The 21,736-nt window shown below is 32.2% G+C and overlaps 1 protein-coding gene across 1 annotated transcript; it reads right to left on the reverse strand.

Moving 5' to 3' along the window:
• Positions 1–11,762: 11,762 nt before the first annotated feature.
• Positions 11,763–12,596, reverse strand: LOC145039104 (putative GPI-anchored protein At3g06035). The gene is made up of 2 exons (XM_078987230.1): positions 12,479–12,596; positions 11,763–12,397 (listed from the first exon to the last, which is right to left on the reverse strand). The coding sequence occupies exons 1-2, from the start codon at positions 12,558–12,560 to the stop codon at positions 11,895–11,897; spliced, it is 585 nt and encodes a 194-aa protein (XP_078843356.1). The 5' UTR covers positions 12,561–12,596; the 3' UTR covers positions 11,763–11,894.
• Positions 12,597–21,736: the final 9,140 nt, after the last annotated feature.

The following is a 21,736-nucleotide window of genomic DNA, read 5'->3' on the forward strand; positions in this document are numbered from 1 at the left end:
AAAACTATATTAGATGCAAATAGTTCAGGTTTATAACTTTAAAATTACTACTTGCACATCTCCATACGATTTTTCGACAATTTATGGTGATTTTTGCAAAACTGCCTATCATTTCAAGAGCCAATCCGGATCAGTCTGTATTTATGGACGTTTTCACCTAAGTTGGAGGTCACTAAAAATCATGGAAAAATTTATGAACAAACTAGACTCATTTTCCAAACTCCTAGAATTTATGTAATCGGATTTGAATATGTTATGAAGTTTTTATAAATTTTCTAATAACAGTGATCGAAGATGTTACAAACAGAAAAATGCTAACAATTCATTATCACCTTATAACATGTTAAGCAAGGTGTATATCTTTATGTGCATGTATATTATTGCAAATGAATGACATTTTATCTTAATATATAGACATGCATGAGTAAATTAATGGATTTTGATACATATACAAAGGATAACAAATTGTTATAATCAAAGTACATCCATTTCATACAAACATTTGAATAAACTATGTTAAATATAGTTTATGTACGTTACCACTACTACCTTTTGTTTTGTTAAACTATAATAGGTATAGCTTATGATACATTACATAACACACTCATACAAAAAGGATACATTTATACAATAAGTGATTTTCATTACATTACACATAAATTTGTTAAAGACTTTGTAAGACATTCGCTTCACATTTACCAATAAGTCCTGTATTGTAACCAGAGTCTCCTGGAGGGAGAGAGTGATAGTTGTGTATAGATCTATATTGGGATTGACAAACCCACACCTGAGCTGCATGCAACAGCTAGACCGGCAGGTCTGAGGTGACAAATGTCATAATATTTCCGACGCCTGAAGAACGTCGTTTCAGGCCCACTAGGTCATAGCATGGTTATAATAAACTCACAGAAAGTATTAACAAACATAAGAATTTACGGGAATTTCATTTAATTCAAACTCGTTTATGTCGATTTAAACACAAAATTTTTTCTAACAATAAGAGAGGTTACTTATACATTTTGGTCTTCAGATATAAGACTACATTACACATTTTAAGGAAAATATCGTATTTTCTGAAACAAACATGACATTTACAAGAGTAAGACTTTTATCAAGATTTAAAACAAAAGCTTATGAACTCACCAACCTTTGTGTAGACACTTTTTCAAACAACTTGTATTCTCAGGAAATCACTAAACAGGTATCAAAGTGCATTTTGAGGATGGGACGTTAAGGCGTCAACATTTCATGTTTTGTCAACATATTGTAATTGATTTGGAAACATGTAACTCATACAATGATGTAACTCTTTCAATTATATATATGTTGGTTGTGTTTGCTTAAATTACTATTGCAATTGTGGTTATGATACTATACATGAAGTCCTCCACCCCCGGACATTTCCACCATCCTTGGTTTGGGGGTGTGACACCATAGCTCTATGGGACCTTACGATCCATGTGTCTCAGGGGACTTCCGTCCCAACCTTGGTAGACCTTCCAGTCCTAGACGTAATGACCTTTCGGTCCTCCTCATCGACCTTCCGGTCCGTCTCATCTTGACCTTCCGGTCCATATCATGATGATCTTCCGGTCGATTCCATGTTACTCATAACATAACATAACACATACATATCACATATCAACATATATCACATACTCTGCATAGCATATAAGACCTTTCGGCCACACATAATTACCACTCTAGGTAAATTATAGTGAGAAGACTCACCTCGTATGAAGTCAGATAAACTCTCATGCTTGAATATCCCAACCTAGCCTCCTCCTATCAATAGGATAACATCTCTAATCAAAATCCTCTCATGTTCTCATCTCTAATAATGGGTAGAAGACCATTCTACCCCTCTCTGACCTCTCTTGAATTAGCTTGACCAAAACCCCAAGGTGAACTGAAATCAACTCTAGTCAACAGTCAAACTTTGACAAGACTCGTCAAGTACACATGGGTGACTCGGAGAGTCCAAGCATATCTTATGGATCCTTCTAAAGCCTCACTCGACTCGTCATGTGAACCTTCCACTCGACGGGTTACCACTGGTCATGAATCGCAGGGCAACCCGATCCGACTCGTCGAGTTCCCTTATGGACTCGGCGAGTTTCCTCCATGGCAACACTCATTCGACCTTCTAAGGTCAGATCTGTTTCTCTAACTTATAGATCTGGCCTTATAGCACCCAAAAGTCACGTAAAGGTCTGAATCATAGGCTCATGCATGGTGTATTTTGCTCTATACATCATTATGACTCCATTGAAGCTTCATAGCTTCAAAGCTCCAAGGTTACTCCTTCATGGCTACCTAATTTCAGGTTCTCTGGACCTCACAATGTCTATATCTACAAGATAACTCGAAAAAGGGTTTGGATGCACCCAAAACCCCATCAATAAGGTGATACAAGCCCCAAATTAGCCACCAAAGGAAATCTACTCAAACACAAGGGAGACAAGAGCTTGTACCAGATTTGAAGCTTGAAATGAGGATGAAACTGATCCACTAACCCTCCTCTGAGATCCTTGCAACACCCTTGATCTTCTTCTTAAAAAAATGACCTCTAATTAGGCTCTCTTTCCTCTTTAGATCACAATTAGCTCTAGGGTTTCCCTCAAGGGACGAAGACACTCATGGGAAGGGGCCAAGGAGGCTATAAGTGCCTTTAAATAGGCCCAGGCCCAAGAGAATTAGGGTTTCTGTTAACAGTGCTGACTCGGAGAGTCAGCTTGCCGACTCGTCGAGTCCATTCATTTTCCACGTCACCAAGCTGCGATCCTACTCGACGAGTTAAGGCGCTAACTCGTCGAGTAACTCCTCATAACTTCGAAAATAAATACTCATTTTATCATACCTGGAAATCCGGATGTTACATCTTCTTCATCTGCTACTCCCTCGGACACAGATCTAGGATGTTCATGGAGGCTAGGGTTTCATGGATGTCATCGTCGGAGATAGACGAAGCCACTACTGCCTCTACAAACTCTAGGAAACCTAGATCTGGTGACGAACAGATCCACTGGTTGAGAAGATTATGGTTTGTAGGCTGTGATGGAGGGATAAGGGTGGAGAAGATGATGAGTGGTGTTTGGTTGTGTCCGACGGTAGTATATTAGGGTTTGCAGAGCCGCTGCCATTGATTTGGATGAAAATGGTTGGATTAGGGTTGATTGGTTTAGAGTTCGAGTTCTTCGTGTAGCTGAGATATCATTTCTATTTTTTCCAATGCTTCCACCTTTACGATGAGCTCAAATTGGCTGTAAATCGATTTTAATGGTGGTTGAAGCCGATTGTGTTTTCTATTCAGGTTACTGATCTTTCTTACAATCAGATTTCAAGGGAGAAACCAAATGTTGTCCAGTGGATCCTCTTAAATGGGTGATGTTTCTTGATCGATCCCACAACACAAATCGATTATAAATTTGTCTTCTGTTTTTTAGTTCCAGAAATAATTTTGAAGAACATATGATTCCATATTCATTTTTTGGGTCTTTTTGGTGCTTCACATTCGATTTTACGATTTTTTGTTAATCTAGTTTCAGAAATGTTTCAGATTTATGATTTTGTTTGTTCTGTATGTATGTCTTTTTTTTTGAAGAACTTTAGAATTATGGTGTATTTTGGATTGTGTTTGGAGAGAGAGAGAGAGAGAGAGAGAGAGAGAGAGAGAGAGAGAGATTTATTTTTAATATTTTTTAAATTGAAAACTAGAAAAACAATTAAGAAATAAAAGGAAAATCATATTATCAAGGTCAAATCCGTAATTTTAAAAAGAATCATAAAAGATTGAACCAAACAAGCAACAAAATGAAAACTTTCGACCTTTGGTGCTAGTCCAAACATTTTTGGACCAAAGTGACAATTTTGAGCAAACCACATGGACCATTTTTGAAGTTTAGTCTATATTAAATTATTGTTTTCTTATAAGGATAATTTTGTAATTTAATATTTTGTCCATTTCTGTTTTACGTTTGCCAAACGCCTATACAGCTAATTTGTTTTGTTTTGTTTAGTCCATGTTCAGTGCAGTCCAGTCAAATCCAGTCAAGTTCTATCCATTTTTTATACCAAACGCTACCTTAAAACCTTTGAAATCTAAAAAACATCACTTCTAAAAAGCTTATTAAAACCCATCAAATGTTTTTTTTTCGGAAAACACTTATAAAAACCCATCAAATGTTTCATTAATAACCCTACTTAATTAAATGATTTATGTTGCTTGTCAACAAGCATAGGTGATCTGGATATGATTAGAACAGAATATGGTTAGAACGATGGCCTCATCGCCACGACAATGAGTCCACTGACATACAATGAGTCTATCGCCACCGTGCATATATATGTAATCAATTTAACATCCACGAATATCAAAAAAGTCATGTGGATCCCGAATCCGTAGGGATCCAATCCCATATGGAAAATATTTGTTAAAAAAAACGAAAGCGAAGGCAAGGACGGGGTAGAAAGTCCCGTCCTGAACCCCCTATTGAGGCAACGTTAATATATATATATATATATATATATATATATATATATATATATATATATATATATATATATATATATATATATATATATATATATATATATATATATATATATCCTTCCTAATAAATAAAGAATTTTTTGTCACATGTCATTATCTCCTTCATTTGGACACATGACATTTTTTAAAATTTTTGAATCTTTTCTATTTTCCACTTGTCATTTTATTGTATTTTTCATTTTATTAAATTAAAATTTCATATGGTAATTTCTATGTAAGGTATTTATTAGAATTGATTTATATATATATACTACGTTATAACCCGTAGAAACAACGGTTGGTGATTTGTAAGATGTTGTAATAAAAATTTAAAAAAAGTAATTTCTATTTGTGTTATCCGGAAAAAGAAAAATAAAAATTAAAGTACGATGTTATAGTAAACAATTAAAAGGAAGTATGTTGCTATTTTTTTGTTATAGCATTTTGTTTTTTTTTAATGATTACTATACGTTGTACTTTTCAAATCATAAGTATAATACTACTTACAATTAGAATATTATAACAAATAATGCCTAAATAAGAAAGCCCCTAAAAGTACAATGTTTAAATATGAAAAACAAAAAAACAAAATTAGGATGGTGCAACGTATAAATAAATGATAGACCGTTGCTATATATCTCTTGCCTTTTTTATTACAACCTTCCACTTTTATTTCATCATATTACAACATTGTATTTTAAAATTTTACCCAATATAGAAACACCATCCAAAATACAGTAATTTTTATTGTGATAATGGGGTAGCTCTGTCAAATTACAAAAATTATTTGAAGTAAAATAACACTAAAGTACAATGTTATAATTAACCATGCACAAGATCCATAGAGTTACCATTTGTAACGCCTGTGTTTCTGGGCTTACCATTTTTAGCAATATAATAGTCTAAGTTAACCTTTGTAACCCGTTTTGAAATAATATAAGTGTATTATTTATGTATTATGTGTTTTGTGCTTAATTGCTTAATTATGTGGTTTGATTAATTAAGAATAAAAATAAGCGTCAAAATTTAAGTGTAAAATAAACTTGAACGAAGAAGTTATGACCTGTCGAAGTTTCGCGACAGAACCGGCAACGCTGAACGACGTAAAAAGTGAAATTTACGTTAGAGCGATATTTAACCTTAGTAATCTAAACGAGAATCGAAGATCTTGTTGTTAGTATCAAAGCGATAAAAAGTTAGGCAAGAACGGACGTCAAACGAAGAAGTTATGAATTTTTAACGAAATTTTATGTCCCAGCCTATTAAAAATAAATAATAAAAATAAAGTCAAAATTAGCTGACAGAGTCTAAACGAAAGTTATAGAGCGTAGTCTCACCTTCGTGTGGATATAAAGAACGTCGAAAACAGAGTTCGTATGAAGAAGATATGAATTTCCAAAGTTTATTAAATAATTTGTATTTAATTTTAATTGGAAAATCCAGCCTTATCCGAAGGCGAGTCACCGGACTCATCCGGAGCACGCCCCGCGTACAGAGAAGATGTCGACATTCGCACTCGAGGACTTCGGATGACGCATGCAGTGACGTTTCGGAGGCAGTACGCCTCGTGTACTACCGTACGCCCCGCGTACTCCGAGGCATCAGCCTCCTATAAATACGATGCGAGGCTGCCGAGTTTCTTTGCTGTTTTTCTCCATTCTCTCTCCCGTTTTGCCTCGATTTGCGTGCCAGAAATACTCCGAAGCCCCGGTAATATTCCCGTGTCCCGAAGCAAGTCCCGAGATCCCGAAGATCCCGAGAAGTGCGGTTTCCGAGCCGAAGCTCTGCCCGCGAGAAGTTCGATTTTTGTAGAGATCTTCCAGATCTGCTGAGGATTTCTACTTTTGCGAGTCGTAGTGCTGTCTGATCATCTTCTGATCAAGTGAGTGTATACTACCTTTCATAAACGCAATAATAATACAAGTATGGTTTGAGTGTATTAAGTATATTGTTGTTTATACGTGTGAGTGCGTTGTTACTTTCTCCTAACGTATAATTATGAAGTATTTTATACGAGATACGTGTTATGTGTATATTTTGTTGTTATGTGTGTGAATGTATATTCACTTTCTTCTATCTTACAGATCTGATTATTTCTATATGAAATACGTGTTATGTGGGTGTGCCTCATCTGTTATATGGAAAATGTATTGATCAAGCATGCTATATAGGTTTTGAAAATATGTATAAAAATGTATGTTTTTATCTAATAATATGTTGGGTAGAACATGGGTAGATAGTTGGTGTGTAATAAACAGATGAGAGGCCTCGTTGTTGTTTTGATCCAGTCATCTAGCGGAATTTAGATGACGACCACGGACTTTTTCTAGACAGTCCAGTGGAACGCTAGCAGGCTTATAACCTGTAGGTGTTAATGAACTTGGGTGTTCATTCGCTGTATTTCATCCCCCTCATTGTTGCCTTATTTGACTTATATTGCTGAGGAACCCCCGCAGCATGTGTTGTCACCCCGATGAAAATATTCTTAGATTAGGTCCCTTGTGTTAGTTATTTTAGGGACGTAAAGTGAGAATAACGGGAATGGGTAACTGTGTTATTGTTGGTTGATAATAATTAATTTAATTATTTATTATGGGTTGAAAACCCTATATGCTCACCAGGCTCCCAAGCCTAACCCACTCAGTTTTATTTGTATTACAGGAAGTGGAGCAAGGGCATAAGATGGATGAACCATCAAGTTGTTTTGTTTACAAGTCTGTATATGTATATATTTGTTGAATGACTTGTAATGTTATCGTTTATGCTTATTGGTCTGTATCGGAACATGACACCCCGAGTTTTGATTATATAATGAAAATACATTTCTTTTATGAAATGCTTTAGTAAACATTGTTTTATCACGTTTTGTTTTTGGGAACAAATTCCACAACTCTTTCAAATCAAAAGGATTTACTCTGAATTTATTTTAAAAGCATAAATGAAAATCGATTTTTTCTGGCCGTGATTTTGGGGATGTCACACCATTTCACACCATAAAGATTAACCTAATAAATACTCATCATGCTTACTTTGTAAGTTGTAATAATGAGTTAACCAAGACAACTCAAATTTGATAATTGTTTTACCAATAAGAGATTGAATACCCATTAAACTTGATCACATAGAACTTGATCACATAGTCTTAATGCTGAAACAATACGATGTTTTGTTAGTAATTTATGTTTTTTTTTTCAAAAAGAATGACATTGTAAGAAATATTCATAATGAGACATACCCTAACAAACACTTTCCCAAGATGCTTGCCAACCATTTTGCTCCCAAGATGCTAGTACTCACGCTTTGTTTTCCTAGCAGCTATCATGTCAACACGCTTTTTAATATTAGCTTGAGATTTAATTACGTATATGATTTTCTGCAATTTATAATAATTTTGTATATATGCATAAAAATTATAACCAATGCACTTTTCTCAAAATTGCACCATGTGCCCATATCGTAAATACTTATGGTACTATTTTTTTTTTTTTTTTTTTTTTGGTCCAAAGGAAAATGGTTGTTTAAAAAAATGAATAGTTGAGCATTTAGCTTAAACAACCCAATGACCAAAATTCTGAAGATAATTCAATATAATGACCAAAATCATATTGTGGGACTAAAACTGAATACATATTAACTTCGTGACTAAAATTATTATTCTCTTTTACCTTGATATTCCTCCTAAATGCATCTAGCTCATAGGATCTAAATTTATGATTTTCTTTAAGAGCTGCCATGATTTTATTAGGTCGATGACTATTATTAGTTAAAGAAATCAATGGCTACCCTTAAAATTTTGAAAGGAGACATAGTCCTATACAATAAAAAGAAATTATGAAAATCGATACAGTATCTTCCATCCATATATCAAATAATGATTGGTAGTAAAGAAAGACATTTTACATTGTAAAAATAGTAATAAAACACCCAAGTACCTTTTTGTATTGTTGAGCAAATAAAATCGGCGTCTGCTTCTTTGCAACTATCAAGTTGTGAATATGACACGTCAGATTTTATTTTCTTACATCCTTGGCCATGAAGGTTGCTGCACTTTTAGTTGTGCAAGCCATAATAGTAAACAATGATTGGCATATATATAACCAAAGTATAAACAAACATAACATGAAGAAGAAAAATTTTACCATAAAAATACATTAATGTAATGGAGATAATTGGTTTGCATGTGACAAAAGAAAAAAATGATTAAAAATATCGGTTGCAACTTACAATTATTTAGAATAGCTCTCCACCATTGACATATTCCAAAACTGTAAATCTTGCTTTATGAGCTAAAATAGGCATCAGAGAAAATAAATCAATGTGATAAGTTATATGATGAATGGAGGTTCATATTTTCACATAGGCATAATGCTTAATCTCCATGTGTAATAAAACCACTTGCAAATATAACTCCTAAGAAACTATTGTGGGCATCTTTTCTTTTCCGTATAATGAATTGTAGGTAATTAATTATTTAAATTGGGTGATTCATCAATAGGGTTCTCATGTGACTGAGAATCCATAATATTTTAGAAATTAAGTTTTAATAAGAGATACATGATAATTAGCTTTTACATGTGGAATTTCGATTATGTAAGTCGTGGAATACGTTCTTTTCTTGCTTTGTGATGCTATATTGTGTATGTTCCTAACAATAAATCAATTATTAATTTCTATTTATAATAAAACTAATAAATGACTCAATTTATGATACATATCAGTAAAGTCTTTCTCAAGAATACTCCATTTCTTTCCAAACCAATAACCTGTGGTGACAATGTTTTTTGATTTATATGAAAATTATACAACCAATAACTTCTTGTGATTAATCCAAAAACCAAAATCCAATTTTTTTTTTATTTATATGAAAAGTACACAACCAATAACTTATTGTGATTAATCCAAAAACCAAAATCCATCATCGACTATTGTCATTACAGAAAAAAAAAATCTCCAAAATTAAAACCTAGGCATCCAGTTTTGTTCCACAAAAAATAACGAAATTAGAACTACATGCACATAAAAAAATCAAAACAAAACATAAATACCTCGCATGAGGAACCATTATGGGGAGCCTACTGGAATCATGGTCTTCGTAACCAATTTTACCTTAAAAACATTTATGAAAAAACCACAACCTAGAAGAAGATGGAATAACTCAATTTTGCATATCAAGAATGACGAATTCATATCAAACTGAAATAGAAAACAATAACTAATTAATCAATGAGAAACAATAAACTTTACATTATGTAGAACATCTATGCAGTCATTGCAGGCGAGGCTTCGAATATCTTCCCCGTCTAATATGTAGTTGAAGAGGAAGATAAACGATAACGATATTAGTGGCGAAGAATAAGAGCAGCAACGTCGTAGGAGTGGTGGTGACGAGGGAGATTTTGATCTTGAATTTCAAAATCACGGATTATATTAGCAATTTGGTTTTCAAAAGATATGGGCAAAATTTTGGGAGATATTTTCGTGATTAGGGATAACCGATGAATCAAATTAAAAAAGATAATCAAAGAATCTTTTAAAATGTAACTAAATTATCCGAAATCTTTTAATTTCAATTTCAATTATAAATATAAATATATTAATACGGAAATTAATTATTAATTAATTGTCAAATATATCTTTAAAATTGTTTTGGGCAGGAAAATAAAAAGAAGTTGGAATAAGAAAGTGCCATGTGGGATAACTTGAATGTAAAAAATGGACATGTGTCATATGGCATATGAAGGATTCTTTTATTATAAGAGGGAATAATGTATTCAATATATTAAATTCTCATTAATTTTAATAATTCAAATTTTTTTGTTATGTTTCTTATAAATTCATACTTTTCAAATTGTTAAAATTTTATATTTAATTTTTTAAATAAACCAATATATATATATATATATATATATATATATATATATATATATATATATATATATATATCTTTACTACTTATAAAAGAAATCTAACTATTTCTATAAATAGATTGAATATAATAATATTATTTTTTTAAGACGTCCAAACTATTAAGCTTGAAGTACAACCCATTTATAATATAATAATATTAAAACTTTAACCCTATCTTTTATCCCCTAAAAATCTGGTATCAAATTAATATAAGAATTCATTTGTAAATTGAACGCGCCAATCTCAACACTTCAGCCATTTAAAGCGGTCAATGACAACAATTTATATAGGATCTCTTCATCTCACATTGGTAACAAGCCATCTCATAATATCTATCTTCATAATCCCTTCATAGTAAGAAATATACGCACACTCTCTGGAAGAACCCTAACCAGTAACCAAGACAGTATAACCACCACCACCACAGCCGCTCTGCCTCCTTCCGCCTTCAACTAACAACTATCATGACTACCGCCCTTCCTCTCACCCACGACATGAACTTTCTTTTGGAACATAACATTTTTCTTTAAAAAAAATATCGTTGAAAGAAGCTATTTGTCCCCGCTGCTGTGCGCGGGTGACGGCTAGTATATATATATATATATATCTCGCTAATAATAACAATGATTTTGTGATTCCAAAACAAAAAATCATATTTATTAGTATATATTTATTAGTATAACGTTTTCGAGATATGATCATGGTTTTTTTTAAAATATAAAATTATATAATAACCAACTATTTTAACCAAAAAAACTATAAAATAACTTTTTTCAGTCAACAAATCTTTTAACACAATATAAAAGTATCCCAAAAATCATTTTAATTTATTAATATAACGTTTTTGAGTTAAGATACTTTTTGTTTTAAAAAGTAAAATTATGTGATAAATAACTATTTTAACCAAAAAAATTAAAAAAAAAAATAATTCTTTAACCAAAAGAAATCTTTTAACACAAAGCTTTGAACACAATATAAAAGTATCCCAAAATCAAATGGATGCAGGATGAGAAGGCTGAAAAGTTCAAGAAGAGGGACGGAAAATGGGAAATTTTTCAGGGTAGTAACGAAACCCGTCTCGTTGAGATCCCTATCCACTGACCGCCAACCTTTTTGTTGTAAGTATTTTATTTTCAAACTATTTTTGTTGCCTATAAATTATAATGCCACCAAAACTTAAAAACGCTCGTTACATTATAACAAAGACAAAAAAGATTTTTTCTTACTTGATTTAATTATTGATCCCAACATTTACTTCAAAAAAAAAAAAAAAAAACTATTTCATCAAAAGAAGGCTATTCTAGATGCGATCGGTTTAGTTTATCCTATGTGTCACTTATTAACTCCGACTGATATCGAAAGATATGTTGCTCGCAACTCGCAAATCCCAATCACAATCTACTACAAAAAGAAAAAACACACTCTTTCCTTTCCATCATCTACCACCACCATGCACTTAACAAATTCCAAACCAAACCAACATCAAAACCAAAAAACACCGAGTTAATTGCAACATCGAACCGACCTTCGGTGCAGCCATGTTAGAAAAAGTTCCGGCAGGAGTGTTGGTTGTGAGCACCACCACCATCCAGTCATCTTCCTTACCCAAACCGATTCCAGTGTACCTAGAATTATTAAGATAGCTAGCGTACGAAGACTGCGTGTAATTTGTGAGAACAAGCGTCGGAACCCTTTTAGGCACACAAACCGGCAGTATAACTCCATCAGCAGTCGTGTTGGAATCAAGGTTGCATTTCTTTATGACGCTTGGATAGTCGGCGTACTGAGGTCGGGTGCTTGTGACGGTGCTTGCACCGGCCATCGTGCTACATGGTTTCTTTTCCAACGCCTCCGCAATTTCATCTGCCACACATCCGGCATTCTCGTTCTTCGTCAATGCTGCCAAGTTTCTGGATTGCCGAAAGCTGTTAATTCCTTGAAGAAGATTGTCCTTTTCATCTGCAAATTCACAACGTCATCATACAGAAACTATAAGAGAGAGAGAGAGAGAGAGAGAGAGAGAGAGAGAGAGAGAGAGACCAGAAGAGATGGCTGGATTCGGTAGCAAAAGCAAGGCTTGTAGAAGCACACAGGCGTAAACGCATACTCTTGATGACACCATTTTTGCAAAATCTTCAAATTTCTAAGTCTAAGCCTAAGTGGTGTTGAGATGGTGTAATTAATGCTTTTCGAAAGGGTCTTGATGATAGAGATGAACAAGGTGGCGATGACACGTGGCCAACAGGCGTACTTTGACTGAGACGTGGCGAACATGCATGGCTGTGTTGCCCATTTATCTCTAAGCACCGATCGATAAAGCCGTTGCATGCTCATCCTCAAAGTACACCCTCACAATTACATCAACTAAAGTAATACTTGTCACCAAGTTTGGATATATAATGATGTAATCGATCTGAATATATATATATATATATATATATATATATATATATATATATATATATATATATATATATATATATATATATATATATATAGGATTCAATTGACAAGAAAAAAAAAAAAGTTGAGAATAGGGGAATTATTTTTATCGAAAAATGATTTTAAATAGGGGAATCTATACAAAAACATAGTTTTTTCGATTTTTTAATTTTTAAGAAGTTATTTTTATCGAAAAATGATTTTAAATATACCAAAATTTATGATTTTTTATTCTCTACAAATAGACATCAATATTGATATAGTTTTAAGATAAAATAAAAAATTTATATTTTTTATATTTTCAGCTATCGTTATTCATAAGTGAATAAAAATGAATCAGATTTTTACTACAGTATATTCGTTATTCAGTTATGAATAAAAACTATGATTATTTTTTTTTTTACAGTTTAAGTATCATTCATATATGAATATAACATATAATAAACATAGTATATTCATATTTAAATATTAGACGATGCATTCACTTATGAATATTACATAGTATATTCACTTGTGAATATTAGATGGTATATTCACTTATTAATATTAGATAATATTTAAATTTTCATATCTGAATATTACATAGTATTACATGGTATATCACATGTGAATATTACATAGTATATTCATTTGTGAGTATTAGATTATATATTCACTTATGAATATTGCACAGTATATTCACATATGAATATTACAAGGTATTTTCAAAAATATATATAATTTTTATATGTTATTCACATATGAATAACATACAAACTTGCATATTTGGTTTTTTGTTTTAATAATCATATACTGAGAAAACATATTCATATATGAATATAACGTGCTAATTTAGTTCATTCATTTCATCAAACAGTTGGAGTGCATACAATTTAATTTTTTTTTAAAATGTTAGAAACATGATATTTTGACTATTTAAATCTACAAAAGAGTAGATTGATAGAGAATTATATGAAATTTAAAAAAAAAAAAAAAAAAAAAAAAACGATTTGATATTTTTCTAACCTCAATTTTCAAGTTTTATTTGATAATCGATGTTGAATGAATGATATGAAGTGGATTTTTGTTGATTATCGATGATGTTGATCTAATAACGTTGGGAGTATAATTACTCATAGATGTTAAAGATCTGATCGTATTTAAATACAGTTGAAGGTTGAATTAAAAGAACCAAAAATGAATTTTTGTTGTTAACTGTTGAATCGTGTTGATTATTGACGAAGATCGATGATTGATTAGCACTGGATGATGTTGATTATGGTTTAATTGAAGAAATCTGGATGATTGTTGAAAGTTGGAGAAGAAATTTGGATGATGAACGATGAATGGGTTTGAACTACAGATACGTATTTGAGATTGAAGGTTGTTCTCATATTTACAAGTTTATCACCGTGTCTTTTTATGCTTGAATAAAATGAGTAGCTGAGAATGATTTCCCCATTCTCAACTTTTTTTATTTTCTCAATTGAACCCACTTATATATATATATATATATATATATATATATATATATATATATATATATATATATATATATATATATATATATATACTAGTAGCATATCTGCACGATGCAGCGGTGACGATCTTTTTCATTCCGTCGATTAGTTTCCGAACGAAAATTAATGTCATTCCAGCGGTTTTCAAATTGTTTCCTTTCGATTTGTTTCATTTCGGCGGTTTGTTCACTTTGGCGACCATCTGTCCCTAGGCCGGCATCATTACTCTTTATTTGGCAGTGTACCTTCAAGAGGCGGCACCAAATAATTTCTTTAGTAAATAGTTTGCATGTAGCGATTGTTCCTTTTCACGAATTGTTTTGTATCAAATAATTATTTTCGACGAATTATTTCTAGCTAGGTATATAAATATAGCGGCGTAACAATTTTCTATATATTATCTATTATTTAAATTTAAATTAGCATGGTCAAAATAGTTTTATTTTAGAAAGTATCCTCGATACATAATCTAATTTAAATCATAACCATCAAATGTTTTAAAATTTTCGTTGTTAAAAAAGTTTAAATTATATTTTATAACTAAAATGTAAAATACTTTTTTTTCTAAAAGTTTTATTGTTATAAAAATCAATCGTCTTTTAAAATTGCTTATACATAATATTTATATTATATGTTTAATATTTATATTATATCTTTGTAATTTTATGTTTGAATTTAAAATATAAATAAAAGATAACTATTTTATTTACAAAAGGAGTAATTACATTTTATTGAATTTGAGGTTATGTTTAAAATATATATTCGTTTAACATAAGTTATAATAAACACATCAAATAAAAAGTTATTAAAAAATAAAAAATAATAATAATTTAAGAACCGAAGGGTTATTTTGAAAACAATCGATGCCATTTTTTTTTGTAACTAGTGGGTGAGACCGTGGTGAATCACATATCACTTTTGTTGTTGTTGTTTGATATTAATTGAAGTCGGTAGTATTGAATGTGTCTTGTTTTATTGAACACGTTTATTAATTATGGAGAATTTCATATATGTCTCTCTTAAACTTCAAAATATTATGTTTGTCCAGTTTAATTTCTCAATATCATATTTACCCGTCATAAACCTTCAAAATATCATATTTACCCAAATCCTTTTTTATAATATTTTTAATATACCTTAGAATTATTATAACTAGTGTACGTGCCCATGCTTTGCATGGGTTGGAATGGTGTTTGTAGTGACACAATAAAATTACCTAGAGATGGGTTTGTAATGTCTTGTTCAAGAGTGGTAATTCAATAATTTATGTTAGAATCCCACACAAAAAGGCATATGAAAACATTGAACTGAAAATCTGAAAATTTCATGGTGTTAATGGAGTATATGTTATGTGTTTGTCCTTGCTCATCTTTCTTATCCAATAAGCTTTTCTCTCTTTATAGTAACCAAACTTATTGAATTTTTAAATGCTTTCCTCCCATTAGTTCCTGCTTTCATCATTACTTCAAACTCCCCGTAACTAATTTTTCCAACCTAAAACCATCAAATTATCAAATTAATTGAATAAAATGTCACAAAAATGTCTTGAATAAACAAAAACAAAAAATGGAACAAATACAAACCTTAGAGTAATTGCAGCAATGATCTCCTCATTGTCAGTTTCAGTTTCATCAACTAAAGTCTCACTAGGATCTTCCTCAATTTTCTTAAGTGATGATCATCACTACCCAGTTTTCTTAAGTGAACATAAATAACAACTGACCATCTTTATCAACGTCACCCTTTACAAAGTAAATATATTTAGTTACTTTTTGTTTTATGACTATGCTTCTACAAACCCATTTTTTAAGTCAAATCCAATAACAATAAAAAAAATCGGAGAAAATAAGCACAAGGAATCTCCATTATGCAGCAATCAATAAGAAATTTTAGACTACCGTCAACAATATAAGCACAAGGAAAAATATTTAACCCATAAGGTTGCCAAGGGTAAAGCCACCTATTCTCCCTATGACATCCCTTCTGGACCTACACATGTTATTAAACCTCCGATAAGCATCCCCAACCTTACTCAAGACCCATGGGTAAAATTGTCCATACAACTCCAAAACTTCCCCATACTATAGCGATTGTGGGTAATAAGGCAGTAACTTTACAATTACATGACCACATTTAAAGTTCCTAATGTGCAAACTGAAGATTAAAAAAAAAACTAATGCAAAGACCATAAACACACACATAGTGAACTTAATCTTACTGTGTTACAGGCTCAGTTCATCCCGTAGAGAAAAGATTAGACTCAAAGTGAAGTCTATTTCCATATTTCCAGCAAAATCCCCAGCAAAATATCAACAAAATGGATTATCTAGCAGTAAAAAATTACTTCAAATACATACCTGGCATCTTTTTGTCCTACAAAATTATCTAAATAAACCATCAAAAAGCTATATAAAAACAGAACCCATGAAAATTTCGACAATCTTCCTTTAAATCAATGAAATATTTAGAATCCCTACAACATTTTTGAGAAGATAACAATTTCGCAACTATTGAAAATCCAAAAAGTCACATGACCATTATTGATTTTTAACGACTTTATATTTTATGGTTCACGAGGATTCAAGAGAAAGTTACTATTTTGATAGCAAGTTCTTTGTCAACCTTATTATAAACTTGCCACTTAAATTGAGAAGGGTATGATACATATATTGTTTTTTGAGATGGTTAACAACATGTAGACAATAAAAATGTAAATGAAGCATGACGAAGCTTAGTAAAACAGTACCACCATGAAGGGATATTGAAGTTATGCGCAAAGGGTGCTGAGGAATTGGTCAAAAAAATCCCACCAAACTCTGATCTTATTAATAACTAAATCATAATATAAACATAGTAATCAAAATCATACAATGTTTAATCAATAACATGTTCCAGTAGTTCTAGATAGTTTAAAAATATTTTCTATATAAAAACAATAAGAGTACAAAAGGCAAAGGTTTACTAAATGTCTTACATCATCTATTCAAAAGAAATCAAACGGGGTACCATTAATACCCCTTACTGAAGCTTTCAAATGTCAATCGTCGTACATTTAAAATGAAAGATAATTCAATCATCACAGTTAATTGATTTTGGTGAATAAACAGAGCTAAAACACAGTACCTTCAATCGAAAATTAGCCATTGTTACCGGTTTAGTAGGAACCGGTTTGTAGAACGTTTAAGTTGGAAGAAGAAGAAATTGATTTCTTGTGAAGCATGAAATCGGTGTTTTGTCGGTGGTAGGTTGAGGTGGATGAAAGCGAAGAGTGAGAACTGTGCATCATTCGATGACGACCGACGGATTTTATGGCTTCTTGACCGATGACGACCGACGAAAGTTGAAGCTGACAGTCGATGTAGGTGAAAAGCAGATGGTTGCATAGTTGTTGACTTCATTATCGAAGCGAAAGAACCCCGATTGATAAACCTGGAAGAAGAAACTCCAAATTTAAAACACAAAAAAGTGGATCATAATTTGAAAGTAACGAAATCAGAAGAAATCGGTAAACAAACGCACCATCCATCTTCTATTATTTACCTTCACAAACGGGAAAGAAATTAAATCCCTACACCACAATCAATAAAAATATGAACGAAGACGAAGAAACCACCGGCCAAACGACGTATGTCGCAACAATAGTAGGAACCGGATCGATTCCCAGGTGGTTTTGGAAAAACGGTGGAAGGAACTGGAAAGTTGTTCGGTACAATCGAGAAGATGAGAGGTGTAGGGTAAGGACCCGATATTTTAACCGAATTATATATGAGACGGGTGACCATGGTTGAGGAAGTAAACCCGATGAACAGTACCCCGGTTAGGCATTGTTCATAAGGTTTTTGTGATTTAATCAGTATATTAATAATTAAGAAATTTAACCATATTATCTTTACATCTATGATAATGAAATATGAACTTCTAAATTGTTGGAATGTCGGCCTCTTGACAGACAAAAAGATTAATCTTCAACCATTTCTATGGAATGTATATTTTGATTATTTAGTTTTTGTTGTTGTTGATTATTGTCATGTCGTAGATGGAGGATATTATAGATATCACCATTGATATTTTGATGTTTAAAAAGTGCATATACGATGATTTGATATTTAAGAAGGGCATATATGATATTTTTGTTGGATTAGTGTCTAAGTTCATAACTATTTTGGTGTGTACTTCACCCGATGGTGCATGGTCCTTTTGGGTTGCCTTCACCAAAGCAACTTGATTGGAGAAATAAATAAAGAGAGAAAGGTTATTATGATTTATTAATATGTTATAAGAATAATATATTAAAGGAGAAATCATATTTGTTTAATTAATATTGGTCAATAATTAATTAGGAATTAATTTTGTGATCAAGTGTAATTAATTAAACTAGAGGGGCTGAATTGTAATTATGTGATAGTTACAAATTATGGTAATGGTTATCCTAAATATGGGTTGAACGAATTCAAGGAGATAAGGATCCTTGAAATCGTCCAAAGGATAAAGGATAAGGGTTTTCAAGGCTTATCATATGGTTGCTTTGTGGATAAGAAACTAGATAAGGATAATGACTAAAACCCTATCTCTACACCTATATAAAGACCCTAAGGCCTTAGAATTCGTGTACTGGTTCCCAAGAAGTCCTAAGGACGAATTCTAACCTCTCTCCTCTCTCTTTATACCTTCTCCATTTGCTCTTGGTGTTTGTAAGCCATTAGAGGAGTGACACTTGTGACTCTAAGCATTCCAAAGTCAAATCAAGGAGATTTAGGATTGTTATTGGTACATAACAATCAAGGTAATATCTTAAACCTAATTATATGTTAATATCGATTTCCATATGCTAGAATTAGGGTTTATAGTCTTGGATTCAAAGCATGTACAATAGAGAAACCTAGATCCAAGCATTAGGGTTTGTATGAGCACATAGGATGTCTTATGACTAAAACCCATCAGTGGTATCAGAGCCATTGGTTTGGTTTCAATTGTATGAACTTGATATATTAGGGTTTATTGCCAATAAACCCTAGGAGGTTAGGGTTTTTTGAGATTAGGGTTTGCAAACCCTAATTTGCAAGAGTTTGAATAAGATCTTCAAATCCTTTCCTTAAACCCTTAAATTTCGAAATCTAGGGTTTGTTATAATCCCTTGATTTTCAAAATTTGCCTCCTCCCCAAGATAAGATCCTAATTTTTAGGGATTTGGATTATCCCATATCTTGTAATTATCCTTTAATTGTTATATATGGTAATTCAAGATCTTGCATTATCCATCCATATTTTCGAAATCTATATAGATATTTAAGGGATTAGGATAACTTAAATGTATAAATGGTTATTATCCTCATTATTTAGATAATCCCTTATGATTTAATAATTAAATTAATAGTCTAATTCAAGATAATTATTAAATCAAGAGTTTTAATATTTAAAATTTTAATTTAAATGTCATAAATTCGAAATTTTAAGATAGATTAAAACTAAATTGTTTTGAAATGTTTCAAAACTTGCCCTCAAGTTTTGGAATTTAAAATTTGATTAAAAGTTGATTAGGAATGTTAAATTCTAAAACCCTAGTTTTGAAAAGTTCAAATACACCCTTATGGTTTTATTAATTAATTAAGGAGTATAACTAAAAGAGATTTAATAAATCCATAAAAGTTTAGGTTAACCATTTAATTGAATTAAAAGTGTAATTGTTAAAGTTAACCACATAGTATTTTAAAAGTATAAAATGCACCCTATACTATATATATAACATTAAAAGTCTAACATTATATATATATATATATATATATATATATATATATATATATATATATATATGTATGAGTAAAAGTCAGTCTTACCATTAGTAGGCCTCATTCACGAAGCTGGTCTATAAAGGGTGTTTAAGGAAATTGCCTATAAAATGGTGATTGAATGGGTATCCACTCTTGCCCACCGCACTCTTGACTAGTGGAGGGTCGTTAGCCGAACGGGTATGATAGGACGAAACCTTCCATTATAAGTATAATGAAATACAAAGTAACTAAATGTTTTTCTAATTCCCAATCTTAGTTACTTAGGCAAAAGTGAATTGATGCAATTCCATGAAATTACACTTTGTGCCCTTGCGAAGACGTTAGTGGAGCGTGTATGGTTTACCGGCACACTAAATGGTTCTAAGCAAAGGTTGCAAAGGGTGACTCAATGTTTGTCATAGTTCGGTGGAGCGTGTGTGGTTTACCGGCACATCGAATGGGTGATTGTAACATGTGAGGGCACCATGTAAGTTTGCATGGTTATTCACACCCGCTTTGTGATCCTCGGCATCCCAGTCACAAACAAGAGGGGCATATCGAGATTTAAACATGCCATTGAAAGTTCAATGAATCTCAAAGGATCTAGGAGTTTTCATAGATTTAAAACTTAAATTTCTTTTTCATTTTTCATGGTGGAAATTAGTGAATCGTCATTCACTTACCTTCAAATATTCTTCAATTAGGGCTACGGCATCCCTTTCCCGAGTTGTAGAATGTTGTGTTGGGTCCTAGCCTTAGTATTTCATTTGGGTGATTTACTAAGGACTCAATCTATCAACTAACTTGAATTTGTTTTTCTCCCGTTTTGTAGATGTCAAAGTTCGACAACTACTGTCTTCTCAAAATCCCGTGGAACAAGCATTCCACATGAAGATGATATTCCACGATTCGATCGAGGAACAAGAAATCATGCTTCACTTCCTCCTCCTCCTCCAATTATTCTCCCTAACCCACAAGATTGTAAAATTGAAAGGTTCAATATTACTCAAGCCCTGTTGGCAAGTAAACATAAAGAAGGAAAGTCGGTGTGTGCACATGTCTTACGGATGAAGTCACACATTGATAGGTTAAGAATGATGGGATCCGTTGTCGGTGAAGAGATGGCTGTTGATTGGTTTCTTCAGTCACTTCCTAACTCGTATAGTGAGTTCGTAAGAGAGTACTATATGATGAACCACGGCGTAACCCTTATTGATCTCACCTATATGCTTATTGCTGCTGAATCAGCAATGGTTTGGCGCAATAGAAAAGTAAAGTTGATTGGTGAATCTTCCTTCAAGACCTCTATGGATATAGATAATGGCAATGAAAGACATGCAATGATCGAAAAGTTTGATCATAAGAGAAAGGCGATGTCTGAAGTAGTTCCATGTGTTGTTCCAAAAGAGTCAATTTGCTTTTATTGCCAAGAGAAGGGGAATTGGAGACGAAGTTGCCCTATTTACCTAAGAGATCTAAGAGATGGGAGAGTCAAAAGTATGACTACGCTTCATGTAAAATCCACTATCTAACTCCATTAAGTTCCTATTTATTGATTCTTAATACATGATGTGATAAGATTGCATTTG

This window comes from Lactuca saligna, chromosome 4, assembly GCF_052625555.1.
Source record: "Lactuca saligna cultivar CGN05327 chromosome 4, ASM5262555v1, whole genome shotgun sequence".
NCBI lineage: Eukaryota > Viridiplantae > Streptophyta > Magnoliopsida > Asterales > Asteraceae > Lactuca > Lactuca saligna.